Source organism: Notamacropus eugenii, chromosome 3, assembly GCF_028372415.1.
Source record: "Notamacropus eugenii isolate mMacEug1 chromosome 3, mMacEug1.pri_v2, whole genome shotgun sequence".
Classification (NCBI taxonomy): Eukaryota; Metazoa; Chordata; class Mammalia; order Diprotodontia; family Macropodidae; genus Notamacropus; species Notamacropus eugenii.
In genome coordinates this window covers 360144086-360165883 of record NC_092874.1, presented here as the reverse complement: position 1 = coordinate 360165883, position 21798 = coordinate 360144086, and the positions used below count along the sequence as shown (strand labels likewise).

General features: G+C 38.4%; 1 protein-coding gene across 1 annotated transcript in view; it reads right to left on the bottom strand.

Annotated features, from left to right (window-relative positions):
* Positions 1–21798, bottom strand: part of LOC140496908 (uncharacterized) — a 171575-nt gene that overhangs the window by 131482 nt on the left and 18295 nt on the right. The window contains 2 exon segments of the mRNA XM_072597287.1: positions 1441–1542; positions 8143–8307. Coding sequence (XP_072453388.1) covers positions 1441–1542; positions 8143–8307 — 267 coding nt within the window.

The window sequence follows — 21798 nt, the reverse complement described above, 5'->3', positions numbered from 1 at the left end:
CTTTCTTGAATACAGAGAGACATGGTGATGATGGAGGGCAAAGGCTGATAGGAGGAAGAGGTTGTGTGACTTTGACCCCTCCTGCACCTGCAATTTGAATGGGTCACATGTGACCTCACTATCACCTGGATAAAAAGAATCATTATTTAAAATAGGCAACTACTCACTTTCTTACTTTTACAGGTAATCATTCAGAAAAAATCATAATCTTTTTTCTTTCCCTCAATTTCTTCTCTTCCCCTTACTTCTCAGTCCCTTAAAATCTAACTTTCCATCTCACTATATAACTATCAATAAAGTCTTAGCAAGTTATCAAAAATCTCTTAATAGCTAAATCTTATAGTCTTTTTTTCCCTAATTTTTATCCTTCTTGACTTTTCTGTGATTTTTGACATAGTTGTCCACCATTCATCAATACCCTGTTCTCCTCTAGCCTCTTTGACACAGCTATGTTTTCCTATATGTCTGATAAGTCCTTGTCAATCTACTTTGATGAATTGTCATTCATACTCGCCCAGAGTTTAAGGGCCCCTCAGGCTCTGGTCTGGGTTCTATTTTCTTGGTCATTTCAATATTCCATGGATCCATTCATCAATTCTTTGCAGATGACTCCCAGATCTATATATCCACCTCTAATTTTTCTCCTGAGCACCAGCTATCAACTTTCGAGTCCTGTTGGACATCTTCAACTGGATGTCCCATAGGCATCTCAAATGAAACATGTCCAAAACAAAATTCATTATCTCCCCCTCTTCCATATTTCTCTAATGAGTCCTACCATCTTTCCAGGCACCCAAGTTTGAACCCTGGGTCATCCTCATCACTGTTCTTCACTTGCTATATTCAATCAGCTGTGAAGTCTTTTGTCAGTCTTGTACAAAATTTCTCCTATATTTCCCCATCTCTCCATTTTCAGTCCTGGAACACCCTAGTTCATGCTCTCCTCTCTAAACTGCACTATTCTAACACCTTCTTAACTAGACTTTCCCCTTCCAGTTTCTCTTCAGTCCAATCCATCTTCCATACCTCTGCCACAGTAGAGACAAGACTTTAAATCAGATTGTCCTGATTTTGTCTGCTTCTCTGTCCACCATTACCCTCTATCCCTCCTTAAATTATATTGCATTGCTTTGTCTGTTTAAATATAGTCTTCATGACCTAGAGTAGAACATAATGATTTTTTCCATTTTTTTTTTAGCTCCCATGCCTTGCACATAGTAGGCACTTACTAAATCCTTATGTATGCTTGTTGGATAGGATTGGAAGCAACCAGTTAATCTGGAGGAATGAGTTCTTCCCTTATCCCTCATGCCAGCATCCCACGGCTTCTGTCTCCCTGACAACTGAGGATACCTTTCTTGCTGTTTGTTCCAGGAGCAAAGATTCTTGGTCATATTCTTAGTTGTAATTCTGATTATTGCTGATACAAAGGCCACTTACTAGTATCCACTTCTGTCACCAATATTGGTTTGGAGAATTGAATGCGGAATCCACAAGGATAATCACCAGTTCCTTTGGAAATTCTCACAGTCCTTTCCCGAACTGTAAGAGAAAGCAAACAAAGAATTTCTCTGAAATTTTTTTGTTCTGGAAAAAGAATGCCTGTGACAATTCATATGCACTTCTGTGGGAGGGGGAGCTATACAAAAGGAATTTGGATCTTACTAAAATAAGAAAGTGAAATAAAACCTCTACAAGTGAAAAAAATGATCTGAGATTTTATTTAAAGTTTCATAAAGACTTTCACTGAAGAACTGTGATAAATTTTAGGAGGCACAGTTATAAAAACTGCTTTTCCTTAGATAGGAAACATTATAACATGCTTCAGAATGGTCAGCATCTTCTACATTAGGCCGAGTCTTACTCGTAGAATAATATGGATATTACTAGAAGATGACCTTTTTTAGATTCCTTCTAAATCTAATATCCTATGATTGTCAAATTAATTTATGCATAACTATTAGGTCAACATCTTAGAATTCTGAAGTTGTTTTCTTTTCTTTTCACATACTCGTTGGACAAAGAATTCAGAGATATAACATCTACTCCTGTCTGTCTCACTATATCTATATATAATTTTAGGACTTTAGGAAAATCACTAAATCTCTCTGATTCAGTTTCCTATCTGTAAAATGAGAGCATTAGACTAGATGATCTCAAAGTTATCCTCAAATTCTAAGAGTCTTTGATACATCTCTAAATCTTAGGAAATAAGCATATTAAAGCCAAACAAGAATTTAGAGTTCAGAAATCAATTCTTGGCCTCTCATGAAACCATCTTAAGAAAGGACGGTGAAAAACCAGGAAATTAATCACCCTTACACAACTCTGTGAACAAATACAGGAATCACTATTATTTATGTTTTCAAGAAAGTGGGAAACACTTGCTGATGTGTTGAGTTTTCTTCAATTTCTTGTTATTTTGGATTTCACTCCTGATTTCTTCTAAGATTTCAGATTTTCCCTTTTTAGGGAAGGGCATCTTAAATGTAAATGATTGCATCTGCTTTTACTCTTACTCTTTTTTTTCTGTAGATATTTACTATTTTTTAAAATCAACTATTCACCCTATATGACCTGTATTTCTCATTACTGGGTGCCCTCAGGGATTTCGACAGTAATAGAGTATGGCATCTTGGAAGTAAGAAAACATGCTGGACTTGGAGGTAGAAAAGACCTGGCCATTATTCCAGCTGCCAACACTTAATTAGCTATATGACCTCAGATAAGACATGCCACCTCTTTGTCTCAATCTTATCACTTTCAAGATGCATATTGCAGTACCCAGCTCACAGAGAGATTGTAAGGCTCTCACTCCCCATAGAAACAATTCCCTCCTTTCTTAAGCCTCCCCATATCACCCTCTCCAGCCTTCCTCCTAACTCCAGTTGAGAACTTTACCTTTTTACTAAAAAAACAGATCTTTCATCACGAGTGCCCTCTGCTCTAATTGTCTGCATCTCAAAAACCACTTGACATCATCCCCTATTGTCTCCTTTCCTTGCCAAGTCCAACCCTTCTATAAGTACCACTGATCCCATCCCTTCCAGTCTTCTCTAGTAGATTACAAGCTCAGTGATCATTTCCCTCTCTAATCTTCAACATCTCCTTATCTAGAGTCTCCTTTACTATCTACAAATATGCTTGTCACCTCCCTTCCTTAACCTCTTTAGACCCTGTGATGGGAAGCCAATAAAGGTGCCCCCAGCCCCAGGATTCTAACTTCCTCATAGGCCCCACTGAACAACAGCCCATTGTACCTACTTAGCCACTCATCCCCCTCACTCAATATCTTAATTTCTTCCTATATGCCACACTGCTCACTAGAACAGCAGGTATATCCATGAACTCTTTTTCTCGCAGAAACAGCAAGAGGGTCCATGTGATGGGATCCCAGCCACTGCCTCTAGCTTGTCACTGCCCCTAGACCCATTCCTTATATTTCCCACAGAAACAGCAGGTGTATCCATGCACTCAACCACAACCATATCCATCTAGTCTCAGACAGGACCACAATACTCAGCCAATCAGAAAGCAGCGCCACCAGGATGCCCAAGTGGGATATGGAGCACAAAACAATAGAAGGGACTTTCCCTAAGTAGACACCTGCACAGTACTAATAAAAAACTGACCTAGAATGAACTTATGACATAGAAAGGCTTATTATAATATTATTATCATACATACACCCCATGGGGTTTTTTGTATGCATTATGGGTAATAGTATGCACAGTTCTATTGTGACTAGGACCCCTCCCCTATTATCTACTCCCTTAACAAACCCCTCCTGTCTTTTTAATATGCATAATTTCTGTTATATAATTGCATCTTTACCTATATCTGTATGTATATAAATGTGTATGTATATAAAAATATATCTTTCTTTCCCTAAAGCTGCTGGTTCTTTTTGGAACATAGCCCACTTCAAGAGAGGTGTCAATCTCAATAAATGCCTATACCTGAATTAGATGTGGTCTGAATCTGAATTCTCTGAGACAGTTCCACCACAACACATCATGAAACCCCAACAGTTTTTGGCATCCCTGGGTGGGTAGCTTAAACTGCAATACCTTCACTACCATTTCTTCAAGTTATTTTCTCATTTTTGGCTAAACTCTTAGAAAAAGCTGTCTGTACTCATTACCTCCATCTTTTCTTGTCACTCACTCCTCAACCCTTTGCAATTTGACTTCTGACCTCCTTACTCAACTGGCATTGTTCTCTCCAAAGTTACCAAATTGGATTTTTTTTCTTCCAGTTCCAGTTCTTCTTGATTTATTTGCTGCATTAGATAACTGTTGACCATCTTTTTCTCATTCTAAATCTCATTCTAAATCTCCTTTATGAGTTTTGGTGACACTACTTTCTCCTGTTTCTTCTCCTATCTTTCAGATTATTTCTTTCTAGTCTTCTCCACTGGTTTATCATCCATACTATGCCTCCTAACAGTGGGCTCCCCAGCACTCTGTGCTAGATTTCATTTTATTTTCTCTCTTGATGACCTTATTCACTCCCACCTATTTTAACTATCATCATTATGCAGATAACTTATCGATCCATATATTCTTTCAGTCTCTCCCCCTGAGCTTTACCTCTGCATCACTAATCGTTTATTGGAAATTTCAAACTGGATGTTCTAGAGACATCTCAAACTTGACAAATCCAAAATAGACCTTATTATATTTCAATCAATAATCAATCAATAAACATTTGTCGAGTACTTACTGCTAGATACTTTGCTAAGTACTTGGAAATACAAAAAGTATCTCTGCCTCAAGGAATTTGTAATCTAATCTTTCCCTCAAATCTCACCTCTTCCAAACATCCCAATTTCTATCAAAGTTATCTTCATTTTCCAGGTCTTCCTAGTTGCTAACTTTAGCATTACCCTCAATTCCTCTCTCTATCTTACCCCATATATCCAGTCAGTTGCCAAATCTTGCTATTTCTATGTTCACAATAGCTCTTATATCCACTGCCTCTCACACATTTCCCTCCTTAGTTCAGACCCTCATCAACTCTCCTCTAGATTATTGTAGTGGCCTCTTAAATGAACTTCCTGCTTCAAGTCTCTCTCCACTTTAATCTCTTCTCCATGCTATTGCCAGTGATTTTCCTTAAGTGCAGATCTGAGTTTATTACTCACCTATTCAATATACTTGTGTCTCCCTGTTGTTTCAAGGGTAAACTCCTCTTCAGGTTTAAAATCTTTACAATCCTATCTCACACTATCTTTCCAGCCTCCTTGTTCAACACTCTGTGACCCAGCCAAGCTGAAATTCTCTTTATTTATCACACCCAATACTCAGTGAACTCCCTCCTCACCCTGTAGAATTCTCTTTCTTTCTAATCACTACATTGTACTTGAAGCCTTTCCTGATTCTTCTAGTTCCTTCCCTCCCAAAGTACTTTACAAGGTATTATTTCTATTTATTTTCCTTCTATTTAATCTGAATATACATGTGTATGTACCTTTTGTTTTCTCCATTAGAATGCAAGTGCTTTGTGAATAGAAGAGGCTCTTTCATTCATTTTATTCATCTATCATGGTTCATGACACATGGGCACTAATTTAAAAAAAGTTGTTGATTGAAGTTTTCTGAGGTAAACAATGATCTTTATTGTGCTGTACCAAGGAGGCAAACAAGACATCTGCCCAAGGTATTACAGATAATCAGTGGCACAATCAATTTGGAATTGAAATGGGTCAGAAAGTGCTTTTTTAAAAAATATCTACAGTTGCCTGAAAACAAAGAAATACAGTCCTCAAATGAAGACCATGAAACACTCATTTCCATTCCTGCAGATACGCTGTAATCTAACAGCAGGAGTTGGCTAAATAAAATAAGAGAACAAAGACCATTTTTCCTATAGAGAAATTAACTTTAACTTTGCAAAAGTATTGGAAAAAATACATAGTGACTCTAATGTTGATATCTTTCAATTCAATATCAGATGAATTACAGTAATGTTATGTAAAAGAAATGAACCAAGGTCTCCTGCTTGATCTCCAAGGTCTCTTTGGGATGTAATGTTTTATGTTCAAAGCTATGCTCTTGAAGAGGCTGGCAGTACTGATTTTTCTTCTATGTACCATTAACCAGTCATTTTTGCATGATTTTCTCTGGACTTTTATATCTTTGATTTCAGTATAATTTAAGAGATGAGGTGAGAAACTCAAGGACTTAGAGATGAAGATTTTAAGTGGTAGTTATTGGGTAAAAACTAATCAGGATGAGGGCAAAATAGAAAACTGCTTTCTGACTAACCAGAGAATTCATGCAAATTACAAATCAAAACTTTCCATTCTCTCCAATTTGCTCTTCATAATACCTCCTGCTTTTGACAGATTGATTGTCCAGCAGATATCCGGTAATAGTCCCTTTTTTGTGGGCCATTCAAATCAAAGCATAATTGTTTTGTTTTGTTTCTGTACTATGGGACTGTTACAATAGCAATTGCTTCCAAGGTTGCTCCGCAATCATGCAAACTGACTGTCAGTAGTACTTGTTAAAGTATAGGTACTTCAATAAAGACTTTAAATGATCTGCTCAACTTTAACACCCTCCTTTGGGAGAGGAGGCAATCAAAATACTTTGCAACATGTTCCTCCTTACATTTTGATGGCAGTTTTCACATATTTTGAGATTTATAGTCCTGGCTCCCCTTTGCTACCATCTGGTAAATAATCTCTGATTACCAGCAGTTTGCTAAAAAAAAACTACAGCAGAAACTATGTATATTAATTTTCAAATAATCTATCCCTGTGAATAATGCTTCCTTTGGGATTATGTGATTATCAGAAGCAAAGATTTACAAGGAGAGTAAATGTTTCATATACAAATGAAAATGCTTCCACTTGAAAATATACCAAGCTTTTTTTTTCTCCTACAGCTTCATGTAGCTTGTTGCTGATAGTAAAGCATAAATGTTTTCTCATTTTCTTGATAATAACATTTTAGAGTTCCATCTTAAGAGATCAACCAGGATTTTGAAGAAATCACAGAGACTATCTAATCCAAGATCCCTATTTTACAAATAAGAAACCTAAAACTCAGAGATGTTAGTGACTTGACTAAAGGCTTCTCATTCAAAGCCAGTTCTCTTTCTTGGATCCTGTTCTGTCAATGGGTCTTGTGCTGGACTAGGCAATGGCCTACCCAGTTTGGTGTCAGGGCTGTGAGGAATAACCCATACCCAAAGAAATTCTTCTCTCTTTGCCAGTTGATGTCTCAAATCTCACCATTAGAATTTGCTTCCTTAAATCTAAGTCTGATTCCCATTAAAATGCCAACATTCTACTAAGGGGTAACACTTTTGATTATCAGTCATTTAAACCCAGTGTGGTTTAAATAGATCTGTCATCTCGTAAGAGAAAAGAATAACAGGTAGAAAGCCCCAGTACTACACTGTAATCCACTAATGTGCCAGGAAAAATATCGAGGTCACAATAAGATTTGTTTGTTTGTTGTTTTTTTCCCTAAAAGGCAAGAAAGCTCTCCTTGACAGTTGATTAGCCTAGGAAACTAATGCTCAGATCCATTGATCCTGGTAAACTAAGGGCAAAAAGGACAGTAATAGCAAGCTTCAGACTTGACAGATATTCCATGACCATGTGGTTCACCACACCCTCACCTTCCAACCAGATGTGCTTTTGTGTAAACATCAAGGATACCATTTCTATCTTTGCTCCAGTGTGGTATCCTTCCTGAGTATTTTTGCCATGAGATAGCTAAGAAAACCTTTTTGTTAACTGCTCAATGATCTAAGATCTCATTTCATTACAATTTCAAATAAAAACTACCATACCAACCTAAATTGTAGGCCTCAGCCTACAACAACTGCTATGTTAAAAGACTTCTAGAAAGGATTCCATACCAGGTAGGTCTTCTACAGATAGTTTATGGAATGATAAGGGCAAAATACTTTCACCTCTTAAGAACACCACCTCTAGGCCCCATCATGTAATGCTCCTTTGGAAGAAAGGAATCCAGGTAACCAAAACAGCTGATACAATGACCATGTCTGACCACATGGCTTTTATTCTGCATCTGTAGTCCTCCAGCTCTCTATCAAGGGGACAGAAGTTTGCTCCATTCTCAGTCCTCTGGAGTCAAGATCACCACAATGTCGAACACTTACCAGCTACTGGTTGGAGCCTTTTACTAAGACATCTAGGACTATTTTCAGGATTTTCATCATCTCGGAAAACCCATGATGCTGAATGAAAATTCTCAGTGTAGAATCCTTTCTCCTCAATTTCATTTCGCATGCTGAGATCCACTGAGTGACCATCCTCTGAAGTAACTGAAGCAGAAAATTAATAATTAGATTCACTGGATAAGAAAAAAAACCAGGAAGCATGAAACATTCTAGAGCAGAAAGCAGTCAATGTATCCAGTGCTGCAGCCCAGTGGAATCAAGCAAGCAAGTACACACTTATTAAGTGACAGAAAAACAGAAAGGAAAAAGTGAAACAGTACTTGCTCTCAAGAAGTTCACAGTCTAGTGTGGGAGAAAATGTATGTATCATATGTCTAACTGTATACAAAAAATACAAGGCAATTTTTTGGGGAGTAGGAAAACTTTCATGTAGAAGATGGCACTCAAATTGAATCTTGAAGGAAACTAGGGAATATAAAACGTGTGAATGAAAAGACAGTGCATTCTAGGTGATGTGGAAATAGGTAAAAGGATGTATGTGAGGAAGAGAGGAAAGGACAGTTTGACTAGATCATAAAGCAGATGAATCAGTCAACACCATGTCATCAGTGAAGGATGATATATAATAAGGCTGGAAAGACAGGTAGGAGTCAAGGTGTAACAGGCTTAAAATGCTAAACAGACAGCTTTATATTGGATTCTAAAGATAATAGGAATCGTTAGAATTTATTGGGGGCAGCTAGACAGCACAGTGGATAGAGCACTAGGCCTAGAGTCAGGAAGACCTGAGTTCAAATCTGGCCTCAGACACTAGCTGTGTGACCCTTGGCAAGTCACTTTACCCTGTTTGCCTCGATTTTCTCATCTACAAAAATAAGTTAAAGAAGGAAATGGCAAATCATTTTAGTATCTCTGTCAAGAAAACCCCATATGGGGTCATGGAGTCAGACATGATTCAATAACAACAAAAACAGAATTTACTGAGTGACTTAGTTAGATGTGTACTTAATGAAAATCATGTTGGCAATTATGTGGACAATGGAATGTAGTAAGGAGAGCTATAAGGCAGGGAGACCAACTAGAAATCTATTCAATAATCTGGTTAAAAATGAATGGGGTGTGGACAAGGGTGGTGGCTGTGGGACTGGAGAGAAGGGAATGAGTGTGGTGGTAGAAACAAGACCTGACAATTAATGATAGGCAATATGAGGTACCTTGATGAGCTTGATATATAAAGGGAAATACCTTGTGAAAGAGACTGTAAGGTGGTGTGAGTTGAATGCTTTTTCAAAATCAACAAACAAGAAGCACGATAATGGAATTTTATATTTTCTACATCATTCAGTCAATAGGACATTCTTAAAGATGTGGTTTATGACTGAATAGCATTTGTGAACCCCTGCTTGTTCCTTACTAGTACCCTCACTGAGGAAGCTCTCCGTTCATGTATAAAACTCATAAAGATTTTGTATAATGGGACTGATTGATAGCTGTCAATTTTTTCGTGGTCACTTATTTTGGCATTAATATGGCCCAAGATTTACTCTCCACTGCTTCTCTCTGCTTAATGAAACAATGCTACTTTGTAAGATTTTACAAATAAGTATATATTTCACCCAGCATTGCTGACAGGATATACAGGTTCAAAACTAATAGTGATATGGGACTGAGGTTCAGGAGAGGAAATAGGACTAGATATATCCATGTAAGAGTCATCAGCACTCACATTAGAAGTGATAATTAACTCATGAAAGCTGATAAGGTCACTAAGAAAGGTAATATACAGAGAAAAATAATGAGGCCCCTGAATAAGATTTGCCCTTCAGAATATCATTCATCACTTCTCTTTCAGTGTTACTGCAGTCCAGACAAATTGTCCTTTTCTCCTTTCCACACATACAGAACTCAATCGCTGATTTCCCTGTCCCCAAGCATAGAATGTGTCCCCTCCTGGCCAGGCAGGCTACACCTCCCCCTCTGGGATCCAAAGTACTCTGAAAGTTTGGTGGGAAAGTTTTTGCTCTTTACTGCCATCAGCCTGAGCTTCTATCACCTTTTAGCCCTCTTGTTAGGAGGTGAGTGATCAGCATCCAAGTTCCATTTAATGTTAATTAGCTTTTACAAATGGATATTTTCTTCAAAGATATAGCAAGAACAAAGTGTAAACATTTCCTCCAATACTTTTTAGGGAATCACATTATCTCCTCTACTACTTTGGTCTCTCCGTAAAGAGGCTCAAACTTATCTCAGTTTTCATATGGTATTAGTCTATCCCCAATCATGCCCCATTACAGCACAATTTCTGAATGATCCAAAGTTTCAGATACCACTGGGTCCCAGACTTCAAGCCTTTGATTTTTGGGACATTGATGCTAGCCTTTGGCTCCCAAATCCCTGTAATTTATTTTCTTGACCTTTCTAAGCTCCCAAGATTGTCATGGTCTCTCACCAGACACTGTAAGCTAAGGAGTGACCAAATGAAACCAACAGAGAGTGAGGCAAAAAAAAAAAAAAAAAAAGAGGAACTGAAGCTGACAGATCATTTTGAATGCCCTTGCAGCCTTGCCGTCCAATGGCCTTCTCTTCTACATGTGGTTAGCTGACCGCAATCAGTTACAGAATGTACATGCATAGCACTTTCTTTACACAGCATCATGGTTCTCCCAGAAATAAGCTCCCAACTTATCCATGTGGAGAAAGACCATTCCAGGTACTCTGCATCTGCATCAGACCCCATTACAAAAATAGGAGGCGAAGTACTCGCTAAGAGAGTGGTGTAGGAGGCTTAAGGAGTTAATAGAAGGTTTAGAAAAGACATTGTGGGGAGTAAGACAGAGAACTGATGGAAAGGAGAAAAAAAAAAACCAACTGCCTTGAGGCAGTGAGAGTCCAGTTGAAGTTAGATTAATTGAGATTTGTAATAGATTCAGTCAGGATGGTTACACAACTTTCTCCAGCTCTGTTGAGTAGCATATGAGTAGGAGCAGGTGGATTAAGGAGTTTCATTTTGAATAATAATTAGGTAGATTTGATAGGCCAGCTCCTAGAAATGAGAACTGACAAAGTTCAGAGGTACCATGAATAAAACCAATAAATGTTTACGGAGTCTTCTATGTGCAAGATATTGTACTAGGGACTGGACCATAAATCTACTTAGAGATATTATACAGAATAATTTTCTATGAAGTAGAAATGAAGCTATTTGGAGTTTGAAGGAAATAAAATAAAATGTGAAATTCAATTTTAAATTCCTGTCTAAAATAATCAGAGGGGGAAAAAACGAGATGAGTTTGGTTGTCAACTATTAAAAAACATCTTTAATGTCATTCAGGTTCTTAGAGAAGATGTAAGAAAAGTCTGTGTGAGATGGAATAGGTTGGACAAGGAGAGGGCAAGAATTGTTATCATCTTACAGGAGCAGCATGCTGAGAAGTTTATATAATTTCATTTAGTAGTTTCTGGCAGTGAGAAGCTTGCAATAAGCCACTTCTCCGATGTTTTGGAAAAACCTGTTCACCATGCCAGGGAGTGTGTTTTTGTTGCCAGGTATGTATTTATGGCTCCTTCTATACTGACCAATGAAGCAGCATATTTTTTTTTTGCCAGTATAGAAATGGTTGGTTTGGTTGGTTGTTGTCTTTTATCTTCAAAGAAGACCAAAATGACATCACCATTGTAAAGTAAAATTTCAGTGTGTCCGACTGTGGCTGATTAAACCAATACAAGCTCGGAATGCTCTAGCACAGGTTGGGTACATATAGTCTGTTTGAATATTTGGGGTGAATATCCCAAATCTGTGCAACCTACATTTACTTTGTGCTGTCTCAATTCTTCTTTGCTCAAAGAGCACAGAACCCTTTCTGATGTGGACACACCATGCTGAGCGGTCCTGTGCCAGCATCTCCCATGTTGCACAGTCAAATCCAAAGTTCTTGTGAGAGTCCTTGAGAGTGTTCTTGTATCATTTCTTCTGGCTGCCATGTGATCGCCTGTTCCATGCAAGTTCTCCATAAAATAGTCTTTTTGGCAAGCGTACATTTTGTGTTTGAACAACATGGCCAGCCCATTGGAGTTGTGCTCTCTGAAGCATAGTTTGAGTACTTGGCAGTTCAACTTGAGCAAGGACTTTAGTGTCTGGTACCGTATCCTGCCAGGTGGTCCTCAGATTCTTCCTAAGACAGTTCAAATGGAAGCGATTCAGTTTCCTGGCATGGCACTGGTAGACTGTCCATGTTTCACAAGCATACAACAATGAGGTCAGCACAACAGCTCTGTAGACCTTCAGTTTGGTAGTCAGTCTAAAACTTCTTCTCTCCTAAACCTTTCTTCCTAGTCTCCCAAGCTCTGGCAATGCATGCATCAACCTCATTGTCAATGTATACATCCCTGGAAAGTACACTATCAAGGTAAGTGAACTTATCCACAACATTCAAAACTTCTCCATTTGTTGTAACCAATGGTTCCACGTATGGATGGTGTGTGGTGGCTGATGGAGCACCTGTGTTTTCTTGGTGTTAATTACTAGGCACAGGCAGCAGAAAATTGACCCATACTTTTTTGCATCTCAGCTTCAGAGGCTGCATTGAGTGCACCATCATCTGCAAACAGAAAATCATGAACCAACACTCCCTACACTTTGGTCCCGGCTTGTAACCTTTTCAAATGGGAGAACTTACCGTCAGTACGGTAGTTGACTTTGATGCTGTGTTCATCCTCATTGAAAAATTTGTCAATGTGGCTGAAAACATCTTGCTAAAAAGCATGGGAGCAAGCACACAGCCCTGTTTCACTCCATTGGTGACTGGCAAGGCACGAGAGCACTGTCCACTATCCAGAACCTGGGAAAATATGCCATCATGAAATTGACATCCAATATTGATGAATTTCTCTGGGCAACCAAATTTGGACATAATTTTCCATAAGCCCTCATGATATTTTCCATAAGCCAGCATAGAAATAGAAAAAGATTGAATGTTGCAAGACAAGATTTTAGTGACTGGTAAAAATATCCAAGATAACATTTTAAAAAAATGTGGTTGCAGCTTCTTAGCTTGCCATGAAGTAGGTGACTAATAGTAATAGCTGACTTTTAGACAGCACTTACCATGTGCCAGCCGCTATGTTTAAGTGCTTTGTAATGATTTTTTCACTTAATTATCACAACAACCTTGGGAGACAGGCATACTATTCCCATTTACAGATGAGGAAACTGTGGCAAACAGAGGTTAAATGAGTTGCCCAGGGTCACATAGTTTAATAAGTCTCAGATGTCAAATTTGAATTTATGTCTTCCTGACTTTAGGTCAAGTGTTCTATCCACTGCACTACCTAGATGCCTATGGTGGAGCTGATTACACTAGTTATTTTAATACTAATGTACATTCTGAGAAGATTCATATTCGCTTATTAAAATAATATTTGTTGAGAAAATGCTACATGAAATGCTGTGCTAGGTTCTTTTTGAGATGAGTATCATTTAATGTTTTCAAAGTGTTTTACAAATATCTCATTTTATCCTTACAGCTACTCTGGGGAATATACTGTTATCCTCATTTTACAGGAGAAAACTGAGGTAGATGAAGGTTAAGTGATTTGTCCAGCTTCACACAGCTAAGCAATATCTGAAAGTGTAGTTTTTCTAACTCCAGCTCCAAAGCTCTATGTCTTGTGCCACCTAGTTACATCTAGCTCCTGGCTTTCAGAAACATGTAGTCTAGTGCAGAAAATAAGACACGGACATAAACAACTATAAAACAAGACTGACCATGATGAATGAAAGAAAAGGCCTGAATAAAGTAAAATGGTATTAGAGAAAACAGGGAAGGCTTCATGCATGAACTAGGCCTTAAAGGATGGGGTGAATTTTGACATACGGCATCTTGAAAAATCAGGGTGCCAGATTGTGGAGTTGGAAAGGGAGACTGGATCCAAATTATATATGCCCCTGAAGGCTAAGCTTAAACTTTTCAGCAGACAACTGTTGGGAAGAGTTAGATAATCTGGGTAAAATTATTCTGGCTGATTAGAGCAAGGAGGCAGTGGGGTTTGGAAGGAAATGACTGAGGAGGCCCTGTCCATTGTCTAGATAACAAATTACTAAGACCTAGTGGAAATGAAAAGTGAGGGTGAAAAATGAGAGGTTTCAAATGTTCTTATAAGTTACATAAAACACATCATTATAGAAGTGTCATCACAATCACTGGCCTTCAGACTGCATGGATTCTTCTTGTATCGTTAAGTCCAAAATGTATCTAATTTTCTTTCAGAATTTTAGATGGGAATAAATTTGATCTATGGGTAATGTTCTCTAAACTCCTCAGTCTGATGATTCTCATCCTTTATCTCTCTGTTACATTTGACTTGCTTACCACTGTCTTCTCCTGGACACTTTCTTCTCTGGCTTTACATGACAGTGTTCTCTTCTGGTTCTCCTCCATGTCTGACCACTGCATCTTGGTCTCCCTTTCTGTTTCATTAATTGATGGTTGTTCCCCAAGGCTACCTCTTGGGCTTCTCTTTTCTCTTTACATTCTCATGGTGACTTTATGTTACCCAAGGTTGAGTGATTTACTCAATCAAGTCACTTAACCCACTTAAAATAACTAGAGATAAGGTGGCCTAGAGCACCTTAACCAGGTGGAATCTGTCAATGTCAATTGGAGGCTTTAGTTTCAAACAAAATATCATAGGTTTTAGATTAAATTGGAAACATACTTAAAACTGGAGTGATAGGAAATGGGTTCAAAATAGCCTCAGAAAATTTGATTACTAGGCCAGGGGTGGGGAACCTTCACCCTCAAGGCCATACCTGGCCCTTTAGGTCCTCAAGTGTGGCCCTTTGACTGAATCCAAACTACACAGAACAGATCCCCTTAATAGAAGGATTTTTTCTGTAAAACTTAGACTCAGTAAATAGACCACACCCAAGGATCTAGATGGCCACAGGTTCCCCTCCTCTGGCCTAGTTCTACTTTTCCTACCTCAATTTGACTAAAGAAGGACTTTGCAAGCTTTGAAAACTCTCGAGAATGTTGGGTTTCCAATCATTTCCTGGAATCATTAATGTATCAGCTATGGAGTCTGCATTGAAAGCCAGTGACAGAGTGGATGTAGAGTCACAGCTCCATCAGAAGCCTGGCAAATAAGAGGAAAAAAATGCTTGCTAACCAGGAGCTGAGTAATCCTTTGTTGCTGCTTTCTAAGCTTAAGCCCACTTTCTCTTAGATGTCATATGTACTTGTTTGAGAGATTTTGGGGAGGATCTTTTGTACCAACTATTCTTACCCTTTTTTGAAGCTACTGATTCTCAATTGATAATCTTGGGGAGAAGCAAAGCAATGGATGTTACAACTTAGGGCACTGGAGAATGACTCCCAATTTGTAAGGGGTATTTCTAGAACCCTGAAAGGGAGAGGCAACCTTGATCTGGGAATCTTAACTCATTTGTCAAAGTGGGAGTTTAGATAAGTATCCTCAGAGCCTACATGAGCTACACTTATCAGCTCTCATGGGTTTAATTATCATCTTTAGGCAAATGATTTGCCAATGTATATATCTAGTCCCAGTGTCTCCCCTGGGCTTCTGTCCTGCATCACCAACTGCCTAGTAGATATTTCAAACTGGAGGTCCTGGAGATATCCCAAACTCAACATGTCCAAAAAACCCAAACAAACCCTAATCATCTTTCCTTGAAAACTCACTGCTTCTCCTAAACTTCCCTATTTCTGTCAAAGTCACAGACATTTTTCAGTCTCTCAGGTTCCTCACCCCATCATTATCCTTAATTTTTCACTCTTGCTCTCCCTCACTCCATATAGCCTATCAGGTATAAAATCTTAGTTTCTATCTCCACAACCTTTCTTATGTCTTACCCCTTCTCTCTACTCACAGCTCCTACCTTAATTCAGGTCTTCATCAACTCTCACATAGACTATCGACTTTTACTTGGCCTCCCCCACTCAAGTCTTTCTTCACTCTGGTCCACCCTCTTTACAGCTATCAAAGTGATTTTCCTTAAATATAGACATGACCATATCACTCCCTTACTCAATAAACTACAATGTCTCACTATTTTCTGGAGAATAAATATGAACACCTCTGTTTAGCTTTCAAAGCCCTTCACAGTTTGGTCCCAACCTAGCTTTCTAGCTTGAGTATTCCCCTTCCTATACGCTGTGTGTTCTCACACATAGCGTTCCATAGCCCATCTCCATGCCTCTGCAGAGGTTGTGCTTCTGCCTAGATCCACTCCCTCTCCATCTTCACTTCTGCCTCAAATCCCTCATTTCCTTCAAAAAGCTCAAATTCCTTTTGTGAATACATACACTACAGCTTGGAAATTCCTGTACCAGGGGCAAATTAAAAACCTAGGGCCAGAGAAGAAAGGATTTATACAACAGGGATTGTGAGTGGGGCCACAGGGCAGTCAATTGCTATACTCTTTTCTTAGCGCTTATATTAGTAGTTTGATTATTATTTCCTCAGCAGGGGATGGAAAGGGGACATTTTCCACTGTCTCTATTATGGCCTCTCAGCAGTGAGGGCAGATGACAAGATGTATTACAGATACATTTCTCTTATTTTTTCTACATTGTTGGTCTGTCCCTTGCCCCGTTAAATATGTCCTCAGTGATTTCTTTTGTCCTACATCTTGTGTACAAATGAATTTTGGAAATATGCTTTAGCATATTTACAGCAATGGGAATTCATTGCCATTTGGATTACTTTTAAGTGGAGATTTGGTTTGTGTGATTTGTAGCTATAGTGTATCCCCATAAGAATACCAGTATCAACGAAACAGGCTTTGGGGAAGCAGTCTGTATCCATGAAAAGAACTATACCATTTCCATGGACCTAATACAATGGGTTATCTGTCCATCTGTAAGTTATATGGTCTGAGCATTAGGAGTTTTCATTACTCCAACCACCATTTTAAAAGTAGATTATTAAAAAAATATCATTTGTGTTGCTGCCAATTTCACCAAGGTGCTTGCTAAAATGTTATGGAGCTATATGACACCTGAAAAAAAATGATACCAGTTGAAGAACCTCATCCTTCATAGAGAATTATCTTTGTGTTTGGACTCAGTCTTCTTTACGTGAGGCATCTGTCACAACACTGTCAAACAGCTAAGGTGAGCATACACCTGCCTGGTGTTAAAAATAAGATGATCATTGGACACAAGTATCCTTCTAGGTGCAGTTGTCATTGAGTTTTATAATAATTTCTGCCAGGTGGTGCAGTAGATAGAGTAAGAGACCTGGAGTGAGGAAGATGAGTTCAAATCCAGCCTTAGACACTTCCTAGAGGTGTGGCCCTGGGCAAGTCACTTAACCTCTGTTTGCCTCAATTTCCTTATCTGTAAAATGAAGATAATAATAGCACCCATCTCCCAAGGTGGTGGTGAGGCTCAAATGAGATAATAATTGTAAAGCATTTAGCACAGTGCTGGTATATAGTAAGTACTAATGTTTGTTATTATTATAATAAATCCTTACGGTTTTATTATTTTATTATTATAATGTCTTGTGTTTTTATTATTTCATATTATCATTATAAAGTCTGAAGGTACCGTACATACATTTTCTCCTTTGATCTTCACAATATGCCTGGGATGTAGCTACTAGAGTTATTATCATTCCCATTTGGCACATGAGGAAGTGGAAGTTAAAAGAGGCTCAGAGATGTTTCATTGGTCAGGCCCCTTATAAGTGGCAGAGTACAGACCCATGTCTTGCATAATTCCAAGTCCACTACTCATCAATTACACCATGAAACCTCTACAATTTTAGTGTTTTTACTTTCATAAAGTGTTGGAGAAACTTCAAGAAAAGCTTTCAAGGATGTATTTGGTTTTATTGAGTCAAGTGCTTTTTAAAAGTTAATAAAACAGATACAGCAAGAGTTTACATTTCCTTTATCCCTCAGTTGATATGACCACAAAGTGTTGTTTGTAACAGACATTTCATTTGTGAAAATTAGACCGTTCTTTCCTCATGTTTCCATCAAGGATATACTGTAGATGTTCTAGGCTATGTTTGTCAAGACATCACAGAAATAAAAAAGTTGGCAGGGGGATTAACAATAGTTGATGTCTTCTTGGTTGCACTTTTTGGATATAAGCCTTATTTATGGTTTTTCCACTGTTTTGAAATCTGCTCCTTGAGATAGCTTGAAAATTAATCCCCACCCCATCCCACCTCTTGTGGAATGAGATAGAGGGGTGTCTGTGCTCAGCCTAACTGCATTTATGTTATGAGAAGCTAGGATTGCACTGACTAGTTGAACAGTATGGAAAGATAAGATGTAGAAATGAAATCCTGGACTTTTGTGGCCCCTGCGTAACATCGATGGAGTGCACTTAGGATCACTGTACACCAGGGAAACATCTATGTCCTTGGTTGATATAATGGACACACAGTTTTGGATTGCATGAACTGCTATGACCCATTCACAGCTACGACCCATTCACAGCTACTGGGGTGAGGTGACACATATGACCTCTGACCACAGTAGGATGTGACTGTAACCATGGAGCCTTATTAAAGGCAGATTAACTATGAGAACTGCACCTATTAAAGATTTTTCTCTCTTAGGTAAAATTGTTAGGTTGATTTTCTTGTATGAAAATGAAAAAGGAAGCAAAAACATTTTTTTTCCAAAAACAGAGGCTAAAACAACAATTCAGTGTTAAAATAACAAAGCATAAGAGGCCATCATAGGAACCTTTGATTTTGCCACTTTGGCCCTCAGAACACTAGAAAAATATATTGCCAGGGACCCATTGGCTTAGGAGGAGTTTGGAAAGGGGAGGAATTTTAGGAGTGGGGCACTGGCATCCAGTGCACCTAAGGAAGAGGGCCAGTTTGCAGAAGGGAACCATTTCTAGGAGGCCAGCATCAGCTACACCTTCCCTTGGAGGTGGAAGTAGGATTCAGGTCACTGCAACGGAATCTAACGTTCTTTATTCCTGAAGTCCCTGTGCTGATCAGAATGGGTTTGGTGCCAGGATATTGGTAAGAACACTGGGTGTCTGAGGTGTGTGTAACAGGGCTTGTACAAAGAAATCCTGGGCTACATTATCTTTGGGCTCTCTACAGTCATTATGATAAATTCCCTTGTAACTTTCAAACTGAAATAAGGAACGGATTAAGTAGTGTTTTGGGGCAGGGGAGAGAAAGAAAATCAATCACCCTAAGTTTCTTTAGAATTTGGTGGCCTCCACCATGAAGGTGTGTCTTTCAAGATCAATGGTTATTTTTTAAACATCCTACTTAACACAGGTAAAATATCACACTTATTTGTGAACAGCCTTCTGCCAAAATAGCCAGATTCTCATTGATCTCATTTGCATTTATTTCTATTAAATTTCAGCTTGTTAGATTTGTCTTCCTGTTCTAGTCTTTCGAGATGTTTTTGGATCCCGCTTTTGTGGTTGAATGTATTAGATAGCTCTCTCAGTATTTTGTCATCTCCAAGTTTGATAATCATTCTTTCTTCTTTGGCATTGATACAGTTTGTAGGAGAGAGTCAAGGGCAGTGTCCTGAAGGTCTTCCAACTGATTTTTTTCCATTATCTTGCTGGGCTGTTAACAGCCCAATCTTATATTACTGTTTGACAACGATTGTTGACCTGGTTCCTTTCCAGCCTGGGCTAATTTGCCCCTTCGTTGGCAGCCTGGTGACTCCCCTGGGAGCTCATTGTGCTGGGTGGTACAGTGGATAGAGCACCATTGCAGGAGTCAGGAGGACCTGAGTTCAAATCTGTGTTCAAATCAAATCACTAGCTGTGTGACCTTGAGCAAGTCACAACCCCAATTGCCTCATCCTGGGTCATCTCCAGTCATCCTGATGAGTATCTGGTCACTGGATTCAGATGGCTCTGGAGGAGAAGTGAGGCTGGTGACCTGCACAGCCCTCCCTCCCTCAAAACAAAGTCAAGTGCAAGTCACATCATAATTTCTCTTATGGCATGGTCTTCTTTGGCAATGAAGGACAAACACACACACACACACACACACACACACACACACACACACACACACCATATTTGCTGTGGACAACCCAATGACTTCAGCCCTATTGTAGTTCAGTCTCCTGAGGGCAGAGGATGTAGTATCCTCAACATACCATGAAGCAAGGATTTAAGTCCTGTACCATCATGCCCAATTCTATGATCTTTTTAAAGGTGAGACTTTTTATATTTCTGCTACTTAATTGTTTCTTTGTTTCAGAATAAAAACAATATCCCAGATCAATTCCAAGGGGCTTTTTTCCTCGCTTCTATTCTGATCTTCTCTTATTAAAATTGATGAGAATACTAATAACAATAATAAAATAGCCTCTCAAGTGAAATGAATTGTAATCTAATTATACAATGCTGGGCACAGAAAATTTTTTTCCCCTCTGAAATATTCCCATAAAGAAGTCAATAACTTAGAAAACACATTTTCACACTAATTTACACAACTGAATGAAAGACATGGGAAGCCATCAAGTTCCCTCAAGCAATGAGATCCACAGTCACCTTGGCAATGTGATCCATAATATAATCTTACACATCTGTTTCTGTTCCAGGAGCTATTTAAGAGCATAAAAATTGGAGCTGCATTTTATAGGTTCTTCCTACTTCAGTTCACAGCCCATAAGTTATTTACCTGATGGACCTTAGTGAGCATTTTCCACAGCACTAATAGATTGATCAACTATATCCTCAGATATAAATGTCATCCCTAATGTCTTTTCCAGTTATTATGTAAGAAGTCAGAGATGAGTGAGATTAACAAAGTGAATGTACCAGATGTAATAATGCTTGATAAAAATGTCAGGTTTTAAGTCAAGGGTTAGTAACATTTCCTGATTCTATAAGAGACAGAATTTAAACATTAAACAGTGTCAGCCTCAGTGTATCTTAAATGCATCATAGCATTTCACAAAAGCTTTCATAAAAACAAAAAGCACAAAATATTTTCCCTTGTTTATCGTAGTTGGGATAACATGGAGATGTGGAAATGTAAAGTCATTCTGTTCTCTCAGAATTGGTGTCAATTGGTCATTGGAAGGTTATATTTATGACAGAATCCAACAAGATAATAAAACATTTAATAACAACAATGAAAATTGTGATCTTTGTCAATATGAAATTCAACTTTCTTTAAAATCTGACATACTGATTTCTGTTTTATGATACCTGAGGAAAGGAAAGTAGACCTACATGTTAATGGCCCTAAGAATGGATGATTAAAGATTTGTCTTTAAAACAGGTTGAAATGTACTTACACAGAAGGATTTGGTCAATCAGTTTCACTGTGGCACTGAGATATGTAGTGGGACCAAGAATTATTGATTTTACTGTTCATGGCACATTAAGATCATTCATGGCTAATTGGACTAAGCACATTTTTCAGGTATGGTCTGATTTTCTTACAGTTAAAAACCAGTCTAAGTCTCTCCAGACAATTATGCCTTTGGGGCAGCTACTATATGGCAAGAGGTTTGCATTCTCCATTAAAAAAAAAACAACAACAAACAAAAAGAAAAAACAAAACAGGGAAAAGATGGTAAAAATCATTTTTCCTATTTCTAGCAGAGTGGCCAAGAAAGACAAGATGGCAACACTTAATGTTTCTTTCTAA